The sequence below is a fragment of the Pteropus vampyrus genome, unplaced genomic scaffold, assembly GCF_000151845.1.
Source record: "Pteropus vampyrus isolate Shadow unplaced genomic scaffold, Pvam_2.0 Scaffold125, whole genome shotgun sequence".
NCBI classification, from domain to species: Eukaryota; Metazoa; Chordata; class Mammalia; order Chiroptera; family Pteropodidae; genus Pteropus; species Pteropus vampyrus.
Window position 1 is genome coordinate 214,379 of NW_011888906.1, and position 16,998 is coordinate 231,376.

The 16,998-nt window shown below is 47.4% G+C and overlaps 1 protein-coding gene across 1 annotated transcript in view; it reads left to right on the forward strand.

Annotated features, from left to right (window-relative positions):
- Nucleotides 1–15,979, forward strand: part of EPB41L1 (erythrocyte membrane protein band 4.1 like 1) — a 54,267-nt gene extending 38,288 nt beyond the window's left edge. Inside the window, exons 15-19 of the mRNA XM_023534447.1 lie at nt 3,755–3,841; nt 4,691–4,774; nt 6,788–6,868; nt 7,183–7,299; nt 12,571–15,979. Of these exons, the coding sequence (XP_023390215.1) occupies nt 3,755–3,841; nt 4,691–4,774; nt 6,788–6,868; nt 7,183–7,299; nt 12,571–12,579 (378 nt within the window). The 3' untranslated portion in view covers nt 12,580–15,979. The remainder of the gene's footprint in view (nt 1–3,754; nt 3,842–4,690; nt 4,775–6,787; nt 6,869–7,182; nt 7,300–12,570) is intronic.
- Nucleotides 15,980–16,998: the final 1,019 nt, after the last annotated feature.

Here is a 16,998-nt window from a genome sequence, read left to right on the forward strand (position 1 = left end):
ATTCTGACTCCGAAAGCCCTACTGTCCACCTCAATCATTCTGCTCTGTTCTCTCATCCCGATTATTGTGAAAACTGGATGCATGTGTCTAGGGCTGGGGTAAGAGCTTGGGCTGGGGCTGGGGCATGTATCAGTGCCTGGGTCAGAGGTATCTTGAGCTGTCGAGAAGTTTTCAAATGCTTTCTCTTGCCAAACCCCTGATATACACATAAGAAGAGAATTACATTAATTTAGACTACCTTGCCAGGTAGATTTTGAGGAAACAAAGATTTTAAGATAAATAAACCCAAACCAATTACCAGCTCGCACATTTTCCTCCCTGGTCACTGAGTTCCTCTTCTCCCCTCAACCCTTCCCCATATGGCATCAGGTTGCCTATAGGGCTAAATTTAATTCAGTTCATGCTATGATGCGTAGGCAGTTACATCATTCATTTACTCATCCATCCATTGCCCATTCATTTGTTACAAAAACATTTATTAGTCTCTATCTGCCAGTACGGGGACACAGAGTTGAAGAAAAGATACTGCCTGCTAGTATTCGTTTGTCCACATAATAATCCTGGGCAGATTTGATGCGCTGTGCCCCAGCATTTTGGTCCTGGGCACACAGTGGTGAACAAGGCCCAGCTCTCCCACTTCCTGGCTGGATGACCTTGGGCAAGTTACCTGAACCTCTCCAAACCTCACTTTCCACTTCTGTAAAATGGGAGGAGGGGCAATAATCACACATCTGTCAAATGGTCGATGTGAGGATGAGCTAGGGGAATCGGTGTGAAGCCCTCAGGAGAGAGCTCAGTACCACAGTACGTGGTCCGTGATGTGAGTGGCTCTCGTTTCTTTCCTGCCTTCATCATTATGCTTTCTCAGGGAGCATGGGGAGAAGAGGTGTGGGTGATACCATAGGAGCCAGGGGAGGCTTTATCTAAGCAGTGACATTTGAGCTATACTTGAAGGATAAAATTGAAGTGCAATCATAGGGGAACGTATTCCAGGCGAGGCGGTGGGAACGGTAAGCACCAGGGCTAGGGTGTGAAGGGGCCTAGTATGTGGTCAATGAAGTGAATGTCAAGTGTGTGGGGGAAAGGAAGGGGGAGAAGAGGCTGGAAAGGAAGGCTGGGCCAGGGCTCGAAGGGTCTCGAATGTCATGCGCGAAGTTAAAATTCATCCTGGAGACCATGGAGAATCACTTGAACTTTTTAAGTAGGAGCATGAGGTCATTAAAATGTGAATTTCTGTGTTTTAGAAAGGTTACTCTAGCAATCTTTGTGGAACATGACCGAAGCAAAAATTCCTTGGGGCGTGGGTTCCTTTTTTCCTTTCTCCTCCTCTCCTTTCCTCCCTCCTTCCTTCAGCAAATATTTACTGAACACCCACACTGTGTGAAGTACTGTGCCAGGCAATTGAATCCAGCACTGAAGGAGACAGACAGTATCCCTGAGCCCACGTGCTATTAGGGGAGACCAAAAGAGAAGGCAGGGAAGTGGTGTAGGGGCTGGAGCAGAGCCAGAGCGTGAGGAGGTAGATGCCGAGGAGAGGGATGGGGTTAAGGGAGGCCTGGAGGAGGAAAGCGCAGGATTCGGTCATTGATAGAGTGTTCCGGTTGACAGAAGAGAAGATGGGCTGGTGATGTTGCTCACCAGCCCACCCATTCTCAAACTGAAGTCCTGGGAACCTGTTAGAAAGGCAAATTCTCGGGCCTCACCCCAGACCTGTTGACTCAGAAACTCTGAGGTGGGGCCCAGCGGTCTTTGCCTTCACACGTCTTCCATGTGATGCCCCTCAGGTCCGAGAAGCACTGATGTAAACACAGAGCACTGGACAGAGTGCTCTTTTGGGTCAGGTACGTGTCGGGAGCGAGAGGAGGCAGCACGTTCCATCTTGGATCTGATGAGTCCGAGTGCCTATGGGACATTTCCAGGGGGAAATGTCTAGGACACAAGTGGTTTTAAAGGTTTGGGTTTAAAAGAAAGATCTGGGCTACAGCTAAAGAGATAAGTGGCCTTGATGAGGAAGCCTCGAGTGGCTCAGGTGGCCCAGAGAGAGGATGGCGAGGAGGAGAGCTCAGAGTGCACGGGAGGAAGGGTCCAGAGCAGAGATGGTGTCATCGCCCTGGTCAGCAGAGAAGCCGCTCCTCCTCGAGGTAGGAGAGAGGACTGATGGTTTGAGATGCAGGGGAGACAAGCAGAACAGATGATGATGCCTTGTTTTGAACGACTCATGTCCCCATTTGTGGCCTCTGTTTTCAGTGTGAAGGTGGACGTGAGGCTTTGCCCAAGAAAGAGAAAGCAGTGGCAGAAGAGGTTTTAGGGGAGAATGGCCTGGACTGACAAAGTGCCTAGTGGTTGTTTCTTAAGCCGGGAGAAAGGAAGGAAGCATTGAGCCTGGAAGGCCGTCTTTTTAAGGCCTGCTGCTGATGCCACATTTTGGGGCTCCATCTGAAAAAGTGCTTGTGAATGGTGTACCAGGTGACCAGGTCACCGACAGGCATGGGGAACAGGCAGGACAAAGGCTGAGGGTTTCTGTCCTCACCCATCCCCCGGCAGGCAGAAGTCCAGATCTAGTAGCATGCACAGACCAGGACCAGGATCCGGCGGCTGGGCAGCTGCAGAATGGACACAGCTCTGGGCCTCTGGACAGTCAAGGCTGAGCCCTGAGATGGTGCAGAAAGTGGGAAGCAGAGTCTGGCAGCTGGCTGGGCCCCTTGCTAGATGTGGGCCAGTAAGGCCAGGGCCAATTCCATGATAATCTGGCAGTCAGAATCCAACGTAGGACCAGGAGAGCTGGCTCAAGGGTAAGAATTCCAAGGGCAGAGGGGTGTTGCAGAAGGAGCGTGTTGGACTTGGAGTCTGACAAACGTGGATGTAAATCTGGGCTCTATCACTAATTTGCTGGGGGACTTGAACAAGCCACTTAACATTCTCTGGCCCTGCAGTTTCTCAACTACAAAACAAGAATTTTAAAACAATTCATTCTGAGGATTAAATGAGATAATGCATCCTTAGGATAATACCTAGTACACAGCAAGTACTCAGAAAACAATAGCTGTTATTGTTACTAATAGCTGGCCTGTATACCTATATTAATCCTATAGATTTCTCCTCCATTAGCCTCATAACATCTCTGTGAGAGTGGGGCAGATGTCCCTTTAAAACAAATAATTTTCAGACAATTTTTTTAGAGCAGTTTTAGATTCATAGCAAAATCGAGAGGAAGATACAGAGATTTCCGATATGTTCCCTGCCCCCACTTTTGCACAGCTTCCCCCATGATCAACATCCCCCACCAGAGTGGGACATTTGTTATCACTGATGAACCTATATTGCAGGGGTCCCTTTTTATAGGTAAATCCATGAGGCCCGTAGAGGAGAAGTAGCTCTGCCCCAGGTCATGTGGCTAGAATGTGGCAAGGCCGGGACGAGAACCTCACTGTCTCAGCCCCTTGGTTAGTGCCTGCAGAGAGCAATACCATGTCTTGTTCACCACAGTGTCCCTAATGCCAGGCACTCTTTAAATGTTTGTTGAATGACTGAGTGTGTGTATTAGTACGTAAGCAGATGAGTGAGTGAGTGTATGAATGAGTAAGTGAGTGCATGAGAAATGAGAGGAGGCTGAACTGAAGGATGCCTTTGGCTCTCTGCTTCTAATGTCACTACTCTACCTTGTGGCTGTGAGAGCTACGTGGCCATGTACTCTGGCCATCCTGGGGGCCCGCCCACCTGAGACCTGGCCATCTGAGCACTATTGTTTCCCCAGGAGAACAGTCTCAAGTCCGGGAAGGGGGCAGCTGCCATGATCCCAGGCCCACAGACGGTGGCCACGGAAATCCGTTCTCTTTCTCCGGTAAGTGGGCAGGGCCAGCTCAGGCTAGGGGACTCCACGCTGAGGATGTGGACCCGGGTCCACAGGTGGCCCAAGCAAGTGCAGTACAGAGTCCAGAAGGCTCCTCTTTTAAGTGCAGCACCAGGAAGCCGCCTAATTTTCAGAGGCCCACAGGGCTTTTGGAGCCCACCAGAATCTCGTCCATTGCCCTTCAACCCTCATACACACACACACGCACACGCACACGCACACGCACACACATGCAGGCAGGGCATTGGCAGTGTGAAGGTGAAGTGGCCCCTCCCCTTGGTGGTACCTGTGATGACAGCTTTATTGCATCTGCTCTCCTTACTGACCAGGAGGAGCAATGGACTGGGAGTCCAGAGGCTTGGACTCTTGACCCGGCTCTGTTGGTGGCTGCCCCGTGAGCCCGGGTCTGTCCTGTGAAGTCTCCTGCACCTCCTGCATCCTCCAGATCTGTCGTTCTCATCATCTAGCCCCAGAGCGAGCGTGTTCGTGGTTCCGAGAGGGTGGAGGATCAAGAGGGCTGTTTCTGCCTTGGATTCCTCTGTTTATTCTTCCAAGATGCCAGGATTCTTAAATTTTAGGGTCTTGTTAGGATTCTGAGCCTCAGGAATCTCAGGTTCTAGGAATCTTAGATTCCAGAGTTTGAGGATTTCATGGGTCTAACATTCTGAACATTCCAGTATTCCCGAATTCTTAAGACTCAGTGGTTCGTAGCATCTTGGCTTCCAAACTTCACCTTGATGGGACCCCTGCTCGTCCCTTGGTTTACCCCACCCCTGTCCTCACCTGGCAGACCCCAGAGTCTTCACCTGACCCCGGGGTGGGGGTGGTTATATTCTGCAGATCATCGGGAAAGATGTCCTCACCAGCACCTACGGCGCCACTGCGGAAACCCTCTCCACCTCCACCACCACCCATGTTACCAAAGTGAGTAGCAGCAGGGTGCCATATGCCCCCAGCCTGGCTGTGGGGCTCGGGAAGGTCATTGCCATCGCTCTGCCTTATAACATGGACAGAGAAGACCTGTCCAGACTGATGTTTCCAGTCTCTGGAGTGCTGTGTGCTTTGTTCTGTGTTACGGGTTATCCTAGTCATGGACCTGCCCTTCGACACTGACAGCCAGGCTTGGGGGACGAGACCATCTCCTTGGAAGTAATAGTGAACCATGGCATTTGCACTTTACAGACCTTAAGTGCTGGAGAGATTTAGAGAGGGGTGATATAAAGAAGGCTCGATGTGTGAGGAAGGGTCTTCTGGAAAAAGTGGTGTTTGTGGAGGGTCTTAGAAAGCCAGGTAGGACTTGTGAGGGAGAAGAAGGCAGAGACAGACGCTCTACACAATGTGGAATATGGAAGCAGAAGCTGTGTGTTCGCTTATTCTTTCACTGAGCAAATGTTAGTGAGCATCAACCTTACACTGGCCTCTGTGCGAGGGGCTACTTGAGGGGCCGTAAGCAATACATGTTGTGGGAAACAGGAGCAGCGGTCTCTGCCAGGAATAAGCGGCATGTGGGGGCGTAACTGTGGGAAATTAGGTTGGACTGGGGCCAGGGGAAGCAGAATAGAGACAAATAAGACATATTCTAGGACAAATATGATGATGGAGGACCTGAGTCTGAGAGCCATTGGAAAGCTATCAAGGTTTCTTAACTGGAGAATGACCCAGTGAAAAGGGGTTTAAGGAAAGGAGATTAGACCCACCAGAATGTGTAGGTAGATGGGAGAAAGAAGAGAGCGAATTACGTAAAGACTAGGGATGGAGGGCCTGGACCAGAGTGGGAGTCAGAGCGAGGGAGGGAAGAGAAAGGGCCAAGAAGGGAGGCATTCCTGATGTGTCAGCCATGACTCAGCCAGCGAAGACACAGGGCTGAGGATAGGCTGGCACATCCATGCCCGAGTGGCCAGGAGGAAGGCAGAAGGGTAGAACCCTGAAAGAGAGAGGCCAGGGAGCCCGGCTGAGTTGCAGGTTCTGCCGAGCCATCCAAAGACGTCTGGTAGGTGGCACTGGCCCTTTACACACACACACTGTCTCAGCCCTGCCCCCTGCTATGTAGGACTCGGTACCTCTGCACAGTCCCCAGAAAGCGCCCACACTCAGCAAAGCATTAGTGCGCAATGTGGACTTCACTGAAGGCTTTATGGGAAGGTTTTCCATCACACACCCCACTGCATACAACGTAGAAAACTCTTCTTCCCCAAGTTCCTCCTGGCCCTGCCAGTTGGGAGCCTCCTCTTCTCTCTGTCCACTCCTGACTCCAGCTGGGACTTCCTTCAGCCACCACCCTCTTTTAATATGTCAAGCAGTTAGATCCTGCCCCATTTCTAAACTCACACCCAAACCCATCCCTTCGGAAAACAGTGGCGGTTGTCAGTTTCATCAACGAAATTTCTCTTGTAGTGTTGTTTGAAGTCATTTAAGGTAGAACCTTGTCACCATTCACATTTCATTCATGTGTTCATTCAACAAATCTGCACTTAGCACCTGCCCTGGTCAGGTTGGACAGGGTGGTGGGGGAGGAAGGGATACAGAGATGAACAAAAGATAGTGCGTGCCTTCAAGAGCTCCAGCCTAGTGAGCAATGTCAGGTCCCATACAAAATGTTGGCACAGAACCATGAGGGATACGAACTTGGTGCTCAGGAAGTACCGAGGCAGGAAGGTGGAAGGATCACCCACCAGGGTCAGGGAGGCTGAGACAGCATTTGACCAGAGTGTGGAAGATCTAGAGCAGGCAGTTTGGTAGTTAGGGGAGTGGTAACCATCAGGCAAGATCTGTCACTTGAAGTCCCAAAACCAGAAAAGGAAAAAACTAAGGGGGCCAGGAGAGCAGGTGACTGCTGGTTCCAGCCATGCCCTTGAGAGATACTTTGGATAAGTTCCCTTTCGTGGCTGTTGTCCCAGCAGGACTCAAAGCTGACCTTGCCTCCCTCTCCCCCTGCAGACTGTGAAAGGAGGGTTTTCTGAGACGAGGATCGAGAAGCGAATCATTATTACTGGGGACGAAGATGTTGATCAAGACCAGGTATGGGGATAAGGAACATTATTCCCAGTGGCACTGGCCAGTCCCCAGTCCCTGCCATATTGGGTTACCCATGGATGGCTGCCCTTGTGGGCTTAGAAGATGTCCACTTCTGCTAACCCTGTTCAGACAAGGGGCCAGCAAGGAGGGGGCATTGAATGGGAACCAGAAGGAGCCAGAAGACCCTTTCATTCTGATCACAGCCTCTCCCTGGGCCTCTGTTTCCCCAGCTGTGCACTAAGCAGCTTGTCGGTCTCTGTGGTCTCTCCCATATTTGATATTCGATGTTTCCTCACTTCGCTGTTCTTCTCCACCAGGCCCTGGCTTTGGCCATCAAGGAGGCCAAACTGCAGCATCCTGACATGCTGGTAACCAAAGCTGTCGTATACAGAGAAACAGACCCATCCCCAGAGGAGAGGGACAAGAAGCCACAGGTAAGGCTCATGAGGCTCAGCAGCCATGAGAGGGAGGAGGGAACTGTGGTAAGATCCTCTGAGGTCGTTTCCATCTGAGAACCCGTCACATGGCTTGGTCCCTGGCACAGCTTTGAACCCTCTACCAGATACAATGAATCAGAATGGGGAAGAAGCCTGGTTCTTAGGTTTCTTTGAGGTTTCAGGCCCCAGACCCAGAAAAGTGAATTTAGAAATGGTAAGAAAAGGGCAGAGACGATTGACTGGGTTCTTAGGTGGGAAAGATGGAGGCCAATGGAAACTTATTGGCCATGGCCTATGAGCTGGAAATCTGAAAAAGTCCTACCAGGCCTAGTGCCACATTCCCATCCAAGAGTTTCCGTCTCCATCACAGGTCACCGGATATTGCTCAGAGGGAGTGTGATGACCAGAGCCCTTGATCCCATCAGTCTTGCTAGATTGCAAATCCTTGATTTCTCAGGCACCTGGGGCCAGAATCTTCGGTGCCCCAATATTTTTCTGTTTCCTCATGGACCATCAATACCTTGGTGAATAAAAGGAATGAGATGGTGCTACAGCAGACCGGGCTTTCATTGGTCTAAACTGAAGAAGGAGTTCTTCCAGTCTCTCTGGAACTTTACTGAAATTCATCAGACTTATAGAACAAAATCTCACAGACACTGAGTTGAGTGAAATAAGTCAGACATACAAGGTACAGACTGTTTGAGTCCATTCATTCATAGGAACTGCAAAAACAGGCAAAACTAATCGATGATAAAAGTCAGAATAGTGGTTATTTCTGGGATATGATATTGACAGTGCAGAGTCACAAGGGAGCCTTCTGGGGTGCTGGAAATGGCAGCCTCTTGAGTTGGGTGGGTTATACAGGTTTATACATATGTAAACATTTGTCGAGCTCTACACTTAGATCTGTGCTCTTGACACATGTCACATGTTGTATCACGATGAAAAAAAAAGCCCATCTCAAAGACCCTCACAAACAGCACGTCTCCTTTGCCCTCTTCTCTGATAAATGAAAACAGTGCCTTCTAGAAAGATACAAGAGTTTCTTTCTCTTCCTTTGATTACCACCCCATTTGCGTCAGAAGAAAAAGCACTGAAACATTTTCCTGCCACTTTGAAAGATTGTCAGACTCTGATCTGGACTGTGTTGTCCGATAGAACTTTCTGCAATGATGGAAATAGTTTTCCTGTGCTTACAATATAGGTGCCACTAGCCACCCGTGGCTGTGGAGCACTCGAAATTTGCTAATCTGAAATGAGAGATGCTTTAAGGTTAAAATATATGTAGGGTTTTGAAGATTTAATATGAAAAAAAAAAAGAATGTAAAATATCTCAATAATTTTCCTATTGATTATGTGTCAAAATGATAATGTTTGGATATATTGAATTAACTAAAATATATGATTAAAATTAATTTCTCCTTTTACTGTTTTTAATAAAAATTAAAATTTAGAATTTTAATTTGGAAATTAACATTTTCTATTTACAAAATTTAGAAAATTAGAAATATCTGGAAAATTTGGAAAATATATTGTCTAGAAAAATCTATAATCTAGAAAATTAAAAATTAAAAACTCTTAATTTCTGTTGGACGGTGCTGGTTTAGAAGTGTATACTGACCATGGGTGGAGCCTAACTTCTAGCTTTCCTCAGACTTTCATGCACGTGACTGTCACCTCTTTCCCTTCAGTTGTTTAATTATTCTTGATTTTTATCCCCCAGATCTCAGAGTGGTAGAGTGCCAAGCTGGTGCTGAGCTGGCAGTATCACCTGGGGAATATAGATGATAGAGGACTATTGCCATAAAATCTGGTTCAGAAGCACTAGGCCAGGACCTGGGAATCTTTATTTACACCTTGGTCCTTAGGAAGTCCATGTGCAGCCAGGTGTTTGGAGCCACAGATGCAAAGAACTCTGTGCTGGGAATCCAGGGGCCTGACTCCAGTCCCTGCCATTCCACTGACTGGGTATGTGGCCACGGGTCAGTTTCTTCCCTCATGGGAACTCAGTTTCCTCATTTGCAAAACGAAGAGATGAGGGCATTCCCCCATCCAGTTATAGTCTTCTGGCTGTTTGTTTGCTTTCCAAGAGTGTCTGTTGTGTGTTTGTCATATCTTCCCCATTCCCTGTCTCATTCCTCCTCATCTTCCCTGGAGCATTCTCAGCCAGTCCCCCAGGCTCCTGCCTTCCCATTTTCCCTGGCCATTCAGAGCTCTTGTCCCAGCCTCCACACCTGCCCACCCCACCACCATGTCCTCTTTCACATCTGCCCACCTCGCTGCTCCTTCGGCTGTCTCCTTCCCACCTTCTTGCCCCTCTTTTAGTTCTTTCTTTGATGCCATTGTCCCATGCACCATCGTACACCCTCTCTCTTTCTCTTTTGGATCCTTCTGTAAAGGTCACCCGTTTTATGTTGCCCTGGAGAGGCGGATGTTTCTCCCTTGCCTTTTCCTCCCACATTCTTTACTATTTGTTATCACCATATAGTCAGACACACTGATTCTGGGGGAGAGGTCTCTGAATGAGAAAACTCCCTTTTAAAGTGCTTGGAAAATGTTGGTTTAATGGATGGACGCATCTTGGTACTCCAAGGAAGAGCTCTGTTGTCCTGCAGTCCTGGATTCAAATCTCAGTCCTGCCTGTTATTAGCTACATGACGTAGAGCAAGTTATTTAACTTTCTCAGATGTGTCTCCTCATCAGCTAGGTGGTGATGCTAATCATAGTAGTAACAAACTGCTATAATTTATGGAGTTCTTACTCCATTTCAGGCACCTGGCTATACAATTGACATACATACTGTGATCTGCTCATTCATTTTACAGTCGTAGAGCTGGGAGCATGATGGATTAATTAGAGAGTCAGATTTCGTCTCTTAGACTCCACATCTGCTCTATAGTAGAAACCTCACCACCACACTGACTTTTCATATTCTCTATCACACAGGCTTACTGAGGTCATATGTATGTAGCAGTTAGCACTGTGCCTGGTACATAGTAAGTGCTCAATAAAACTAATTATGACTATTATTACTATTGACTCAATGTAGGCTAATAAAATGCTGCATGTTTGGACTGCTGTAACAAACCAAGAAGAATAAATTATAAGACTATATTCTTTAGATGTCCCTGGTGTCTATGGGCTTTTGAAGATATCTCATGTATCCGGAATCCTGTTTCCACTGAGTTATAGGGCAGGGACTTTATTGGTCAATGAGCAAAGTTAAAAGGCAGACAGAAATCCTCAGGAAGTAGCAAAATTGAGCAGAAAGAATATACCCAGGCTTTGGAGCCAGAAACACCATGATAATGGCGTGCCCAGAGGAACCTCCCTGGGCCTCAGTCTTCTTGTCTGAGTTAATGGCATGAATCTATAAATTGGAGCTGTGATAATAAACAAAGACCTGTGACCGTCTCAATTCAGGCTGCTGTAATAGAATAACATAGGCTGGGTGGCTTAAACAATGCACATTTGTTTCTCAAGAGTTATAGAGGCTAGGAAGTCTAAGTTCAAGATGTCAGTCATTTCAGTTCCTGGTGAGAGCCCACTTCCTGGTTTGCAGACAGCCATCTTCTGTATATGTCCTCACATGGCCAGGAGCAGAGAAAGAGATAATCTCTCTCATGTCTCTTTCTATAAGGGCACTAATCCCATTTGTGAGGGTGCCACCCTTCGACCTAAGGTCTCAACTCCAAATACAATCGCCTTGAGGATTAGGGCTTCAACATCTGAATTTCAGGGGGGTGAGGGTGGGGAACATAAACATGAAGTCCATTGCAGTGACTACCAGAGTGGTGTCTCACAGAAGGCGCTCAGCATTGTGAACCTGCTTCCTGTCCCTCGAGGCTTTCCCATGTTTAGGGATGATGAGAGTCCTCAGTAAGTCATACCATAAACTACCACCACCAACCTGTTACACCTGGTCCTGTTTCCATGTGGGGTGGCCATCTTGCTGGTCTTCATCTTCTCTTCTCTCCCTGAATCCTCTAGAAACATCTGTCCCTATTCCAGTTGATTTAGCCTTCCTTCTGGAAGTTCTTTCTCCTTGAAGTTCTTGCTGTGAGTGTGGAAAGCACACTCATCTCACAGTCTTTTTTCTGCATCCTCGCAGGCCAGATGTGTGACTTCTGCTCCATCATCTCCCACTGGCCTGCCTCCTTCAAACAGGACCTGTCTCCTAAACCCTGCCAGCCAAGAGGATGGCATTCACCTAGCTACCTAGCTTCTGAGAGCTTTCTTACTATCAAATTTTTGATTAGATGGGGAAAAAAATAATTGACCTGTTTCAAAGTAGAAGCCTTAGGTTCTAACCAACTTGCTAAGTCATTGAACCTGGGCCTCAGTTTTCTTGTCTGTCAAATGAGCCGAGAAGGATCGCATTTATATGATTGTATTATATGTGAGTGATAAAAGGCAGGAATGATATGCCACCTGTTAAATAGTTTTCAGTAGTTGCTATGTGCTGGCATAGTGTCGGTCACTAGAAAGACAACGATAAGTAAAAAACAGTCCTTGCTCTCAAGATCAGAACAGTATGTGGTTAAATCAACAACAGTAGTAATAACAAGAACAGCCAGTATTTATTTAGCACTTAACTGTATGCCGATCCTTGTTTTGAATGTGGTAGTACCCAGTTTACAGAGGGAGCAACTGAGGTCTAAAGAGGTTAGGAAACTTGCCCAAGATTACAGAGCTAGTAGGCTATGGAGTGGGATTTGAACTCAGGATTCAGTTTTTGCAGAGCTTATACCTTTAACCACTAAGTTTTGGAGTCAAACTTGTGTTGGGATCCAGGCTCCAGTTTCTTTTTCTAAACAATGCTTTCTGGGGTTAAATCTCCAGGACACGGCAGGCCTCTTGGGAACAGAGAAGAAAAACAAACAACTTCTGTAATCATGACTAAATGTTTCTTAGAACTGAGAGATGATAGGAAGAAAAAGTGAAACGAGTCTGATCCTAGCTTTTCAGCATTAAAGGAAACTTGGACAAATTTTCAGGCCAAAGGAAGATACACCACCTCCCTGGAAACAAACAAGCAAGTACACTTGGGCTTTGGCATCAGACAGATGGGAGTTCAGTTCTCAGCTGTCACTTACAAGCTGTGTGGCCTTAGACAAGTCACTACGTCTTCCTGAGCCATTAGCAAAGACACAGGGTAAAGGCTAGCTAAAACAGCCTCTTGCCATGTACTTAAAGATAGGTGACAAAAAGTTACTAACTTTTCTTGTCTTCCTCCTTCCTTTGTGTCCCCCACGACTCTGGGTCCAGGAATCCTGACCTCCGTGAAGAGATGCTGGCATTTCTGGTCCAACCCAAGCCAGAGAACCGTTAAGAAGGGGCCTTCATTCTGGATTCTCCGACTCAACACCAACGTCCCAGCTGCAACGTACTGTCACTGATGAGAGACTGGGAAAGGAAAAGCATATATATATAGATATATATATATAGATATAGATATATATACAGGAAACACTGCGTCCTTGCACTGCTGCCAGGGCTGGCCGAGCAGTTGGCCAACAGCAACAACCAACATCTGAACACCTACGTTTCCTTTGCAGATAAATTGAAGAATTGGTGGGATTTTTCAGGGAAAAAAATTACAATGACAATAATCTCTTGCTCTCCCCTTCAAAGCCCTGCGGAACGTCAAAAGCAAGCCAGACCACGAAGATCATAGAAGTACAGTACGGCCCTGGTTCTGCACGTTACATCTAGTGGACAAACATTCCATTTGTTCTCCGGCGTCTGTTGCCCACTTACTCAAGTGCAAAGGAAAACCCTTTTGCAGCAAAGCAAGATAAGTCACAGCAGCAAGACACGCACTGTCAACTGTTTTCCAAGAAAGAAAGGAAATTCCCCACTTGGAAAGGAGGAGGAGGAACACTGGATTATTATTTTTTGGGTCTTGACACTGGGCTGCAAAATCCTTCCTTTCTTCCACCTCCTCTCCCTCTCACAAGTCTTGTCATCATTTTCTGTCTGGGCTCTCTCCTCCCTCTCTCCCAACCCTGCACCCTTCGCCCTCTGTGTCCTGGTCCTGCTGAGGGCCACTGCAGATGACTCTCACTTGAAATGAGAAAGAGGGAAAGCAAGAACAGAAAACCAAGCCACAGGAAGGGAAGTAGACATTGTGTGTTTATGGGTTCTCATTATGAAGGTGCAGCTTGTAGGAGATTTGTATGGATGTGCTTTTAAGTTATGTATATTACATATAACGGGAAACCAATATTAAAATAAACAGTGCTGGTAAGTATAAAGCTGACATTTAAAATTTATAATTATCTGACTGTGATTGATGTATTCCAAGGTTCCTAGATCTCACTGAACTCGCCCAGCCAAGGGGACCCAAACTCTGGCTGTGGGTTGCTCACAGTAGGAGCTGATAGTTCAGTGTAGTAATACAGTGTGTGGTGTTTGTCATTGGTTGATTGGTGGGGAGGGGCAGGGTCCCCAAAAGGAGAGGCAGGGGTTTCGCAAGAAGGAAGAAACACAGATGTAGTCCAAGATGCCTTTTCCCCTGGGCAGTAGCAGCCAGGGCCTGGTTTGTGCTCAGGAATGGGGTCCAGAGTTAGGATTTTGCTGCAGAATGTCCCCTGGCTCAGTCCCCCTAGCTCCCTAGTTAGAGACTTGCCTCAGTTTTCAGTCCACTGCTTGTTTGTTTATTTGTTTGGGTTTTTTTTTTTTTTTTTTTGCCACGTCTTGCCTTTCCCTGACTGAATTGTCATAGCTAACTCCCCATCCTACGGGAGGCAATGCCCCTAGCCACTGCAATAGATGGTGGCTTTGACCTGGCTGTCTGAAAATTCCCAGCTCTTTTTCTTTACCACTCCTGTATTCTGTCTGAATTATTCTCTTCTTCCTGAGCCAAAGCAGCCATGGTAGAGACCATGAACACAGGAGGGACCTGGTAGGTCAAAAGTGCATTCCAGAAGGCTTCGCCTACCCCAGAACCAGCTGAGGATGGAAGGTGGTACTGCTCAGAGTCTCCGTTGATGCATAAGACCCCGGCTTTGGAGACCTCCCCTTGAGTCAGGATCTGCGCCTGTGCCCTCAGAGTCCCAAAAATTGCCTCGAGACCACAGAAGCCCTTGGGAAAACCTGATCAAAAGCTTAGCACACAGGGGCTTTCCCAGGCTTTCCTGCCACAAGCTGCTTCCCTGAGCTCGGTGAATCCCCTTCTGAGGGAGCCTGTCTCCACTGCACTTTAATTTCTCAGTCCCACCTCACCTCTCCAATCCTGCTTCTAAAGCAGTTGATAAAGTCATTCAACACGTATTCATTGAGTATCTACTTGTGCCAGGCTCTATTCTTGGACTGAAGGAGAGAGTGTGGGGGGAGGGGTGGAACCTGGGAAGCCCACTGAATGAGCATTACATTTCCAACTGTGGCTGGCCCCTCAGAGCATTTCCACGTTCTCTCCAGTTATTGGACATTGCCCAGGGAGGCCTTCCAGAGAGCCTGGGCTTGCTTCTCCGTTACCCTGAGGATATATATGCTTAGCTGCTTCCCTGGTGCTGACCTGAGGCAGGACAAGAAATCAGAATAGTCTGCCTCTGCGGGTAAAAATGGGATGGAGAGAGGGCAGGGAGCCCTGAACCTGGGGCTCAGATGGCAGAGTCCCACAGAGCAGGCCCTGTCATCTGCTCTAACTCCCTGAGTGTGACAGCACATTTTCCATGCACCAGGTTCATTTTACAACTGTGGTAAAGACGCCACAGAACTTCCTTCCAGCCCTTCTCAACCTGAGAACTCCCACTCTTTCTGGGTCAAGAGCTGGAGTGGCTCCTCTCTGGGCCATCCGGAATTTGGCTCAGGCACTCCTGTCTTTGTTGGAACCAGGCATCCTGGACACACTTCAGAGGGAGAGTATTTTCTCTGGGTTCTACACCTGCCTACAGACCCTGGGCATATGGCTTCAGTCAGGAGTGAAGTGACCAAGCTTAGCTCGTGGGCCAGCCGGGGTTTGTGGAGATCTCTGTCCCACAGATGCTCTGACCTTCCTCCACGGAGGGGCAGGCAGTGCCACCAGGGAGAGAGGGAGCTGCAAAGCTGAAATCTAGGGCACTGTTTCCTCCACATCCTCTTCTTCATAGAGAATACAGATGTTTGTCTTGTCTGTCTTCAACTTACTTTTCTTTTTTTCTTTTTAATATTCGTCATCCTTTCTGTGCTGCCTCTCCACCCAGGAGATGATGTAGCATAGTGGAAAAAGTCCCAGAGGGCAGTCAGGAGTTTTGGATAGCCATCCTGAGCTAGTCCTGTGCCCCCTTTGGGGCCTCAGTTTCCCTATTTATAAAACGAGGAGGATTAAACCAGATGCTCTCCAGGATCTTTTTCCGCTCTGCCATCCTATAAATTTTCATTTTATTTTGCTTTCTCGGGATCTTTTCCATCTGAGGGTACAGGAAGCGCCAGGACCTGTTTCAGTTTTTGAATCCTGCGAGCACATTCCAAGACTGGCCTGAAATTGCATGAGCAACATCACTCTAATTTTTTTTTTTTTTTAAAGCACCTTACCAACCAACTGCGATGCTGTCCTGTTCCTTTTTACTCACACCCCTCTCTCCTCTCTGGTCCCTGCGCTCCCCCACCTCAGTGCTCTGTGCTGTATGCGTGTGCTCTCTGTTCTTGTATACTCAATAAAAGTGAAATAAATGTGTTTGATGCTGAACCACAACTGTCTTAGCGCCTTTCTCTCTCCCTACCTCCCTCCCTCTTCTCCCTTCTCTCCCTCTCCCTCTCCCTCTCCCTCTCCCCCTCTCTTTGTCAACTATTAGTCCATGTGGGCATTTCGAGAAAGCTTAAAACTGTTGTGGAGAGATCCCAACCTAGAACACTTTCATTGGACGAATATTTGCGGCTCCCAATGTGGTCCAGATCTTGCATTAGGCTTTGCAGATGCAACAGCAAATAAGACAAAGTTCCTGTCCTCCAGGAACTCACAGAGTAGTGGAGGAAACAGACAACAAAATAGACAAGCAGTTGGAGACAATTCCTGAGTAATCAGCACCAGGAAGGAAATGCATGGTGGGGTGGGGCAAATGGTCACTGAAGGAGACCACCTTAAATAAAGTGGCCAGTTATGGCCTCCCTGGGGGAGGTTATTTTTGAGCCAAATGAAGAGAAATATCCAGGAAGGTGAAGAACTTGGGCAAGAGCATTCTAGGCAGCAGGAGCAGCAGGCACACGGACACTAGGACACAGGACTTCGGTGTATGGAGGAACAGCCTGGTCCCTCCTCATCCTGAAAGAAGAGCACCTACAATGGGGGCTCTTCCTGCAACCCCATCCGTGGGAGCCTAGTGGATGGTATACACAGCAATCCCCAACTCAGCCTTTGTCCACCACCTTCACATGTGTTGCTGTATTCTTGTACTTGCCACCTATCTTATTATTGATTTATCATTTTTCTTTAAATTGACTCTTGGTTTAAAAAAAAGTTTATTTAAAAAAAATTATATTACTTCTGCAAATGGAAAACTAGTGTCACTTGCCAAAGAAAGGAGGGCTTTATAAAAATGCAAAAATATTTAAATTAAAATCTCATAATTCATGTAAAACTTAAATCACCTCTTGGACTACCTGAAATGCGTGTACCAGCACTTTCCTTTTTATTCTACTAAGTGACTCACCCCAGATCACCTTTCTTTATTGCCCGAAATCTCACAAGCAAGAACCACTGGTAATCAGTGCATT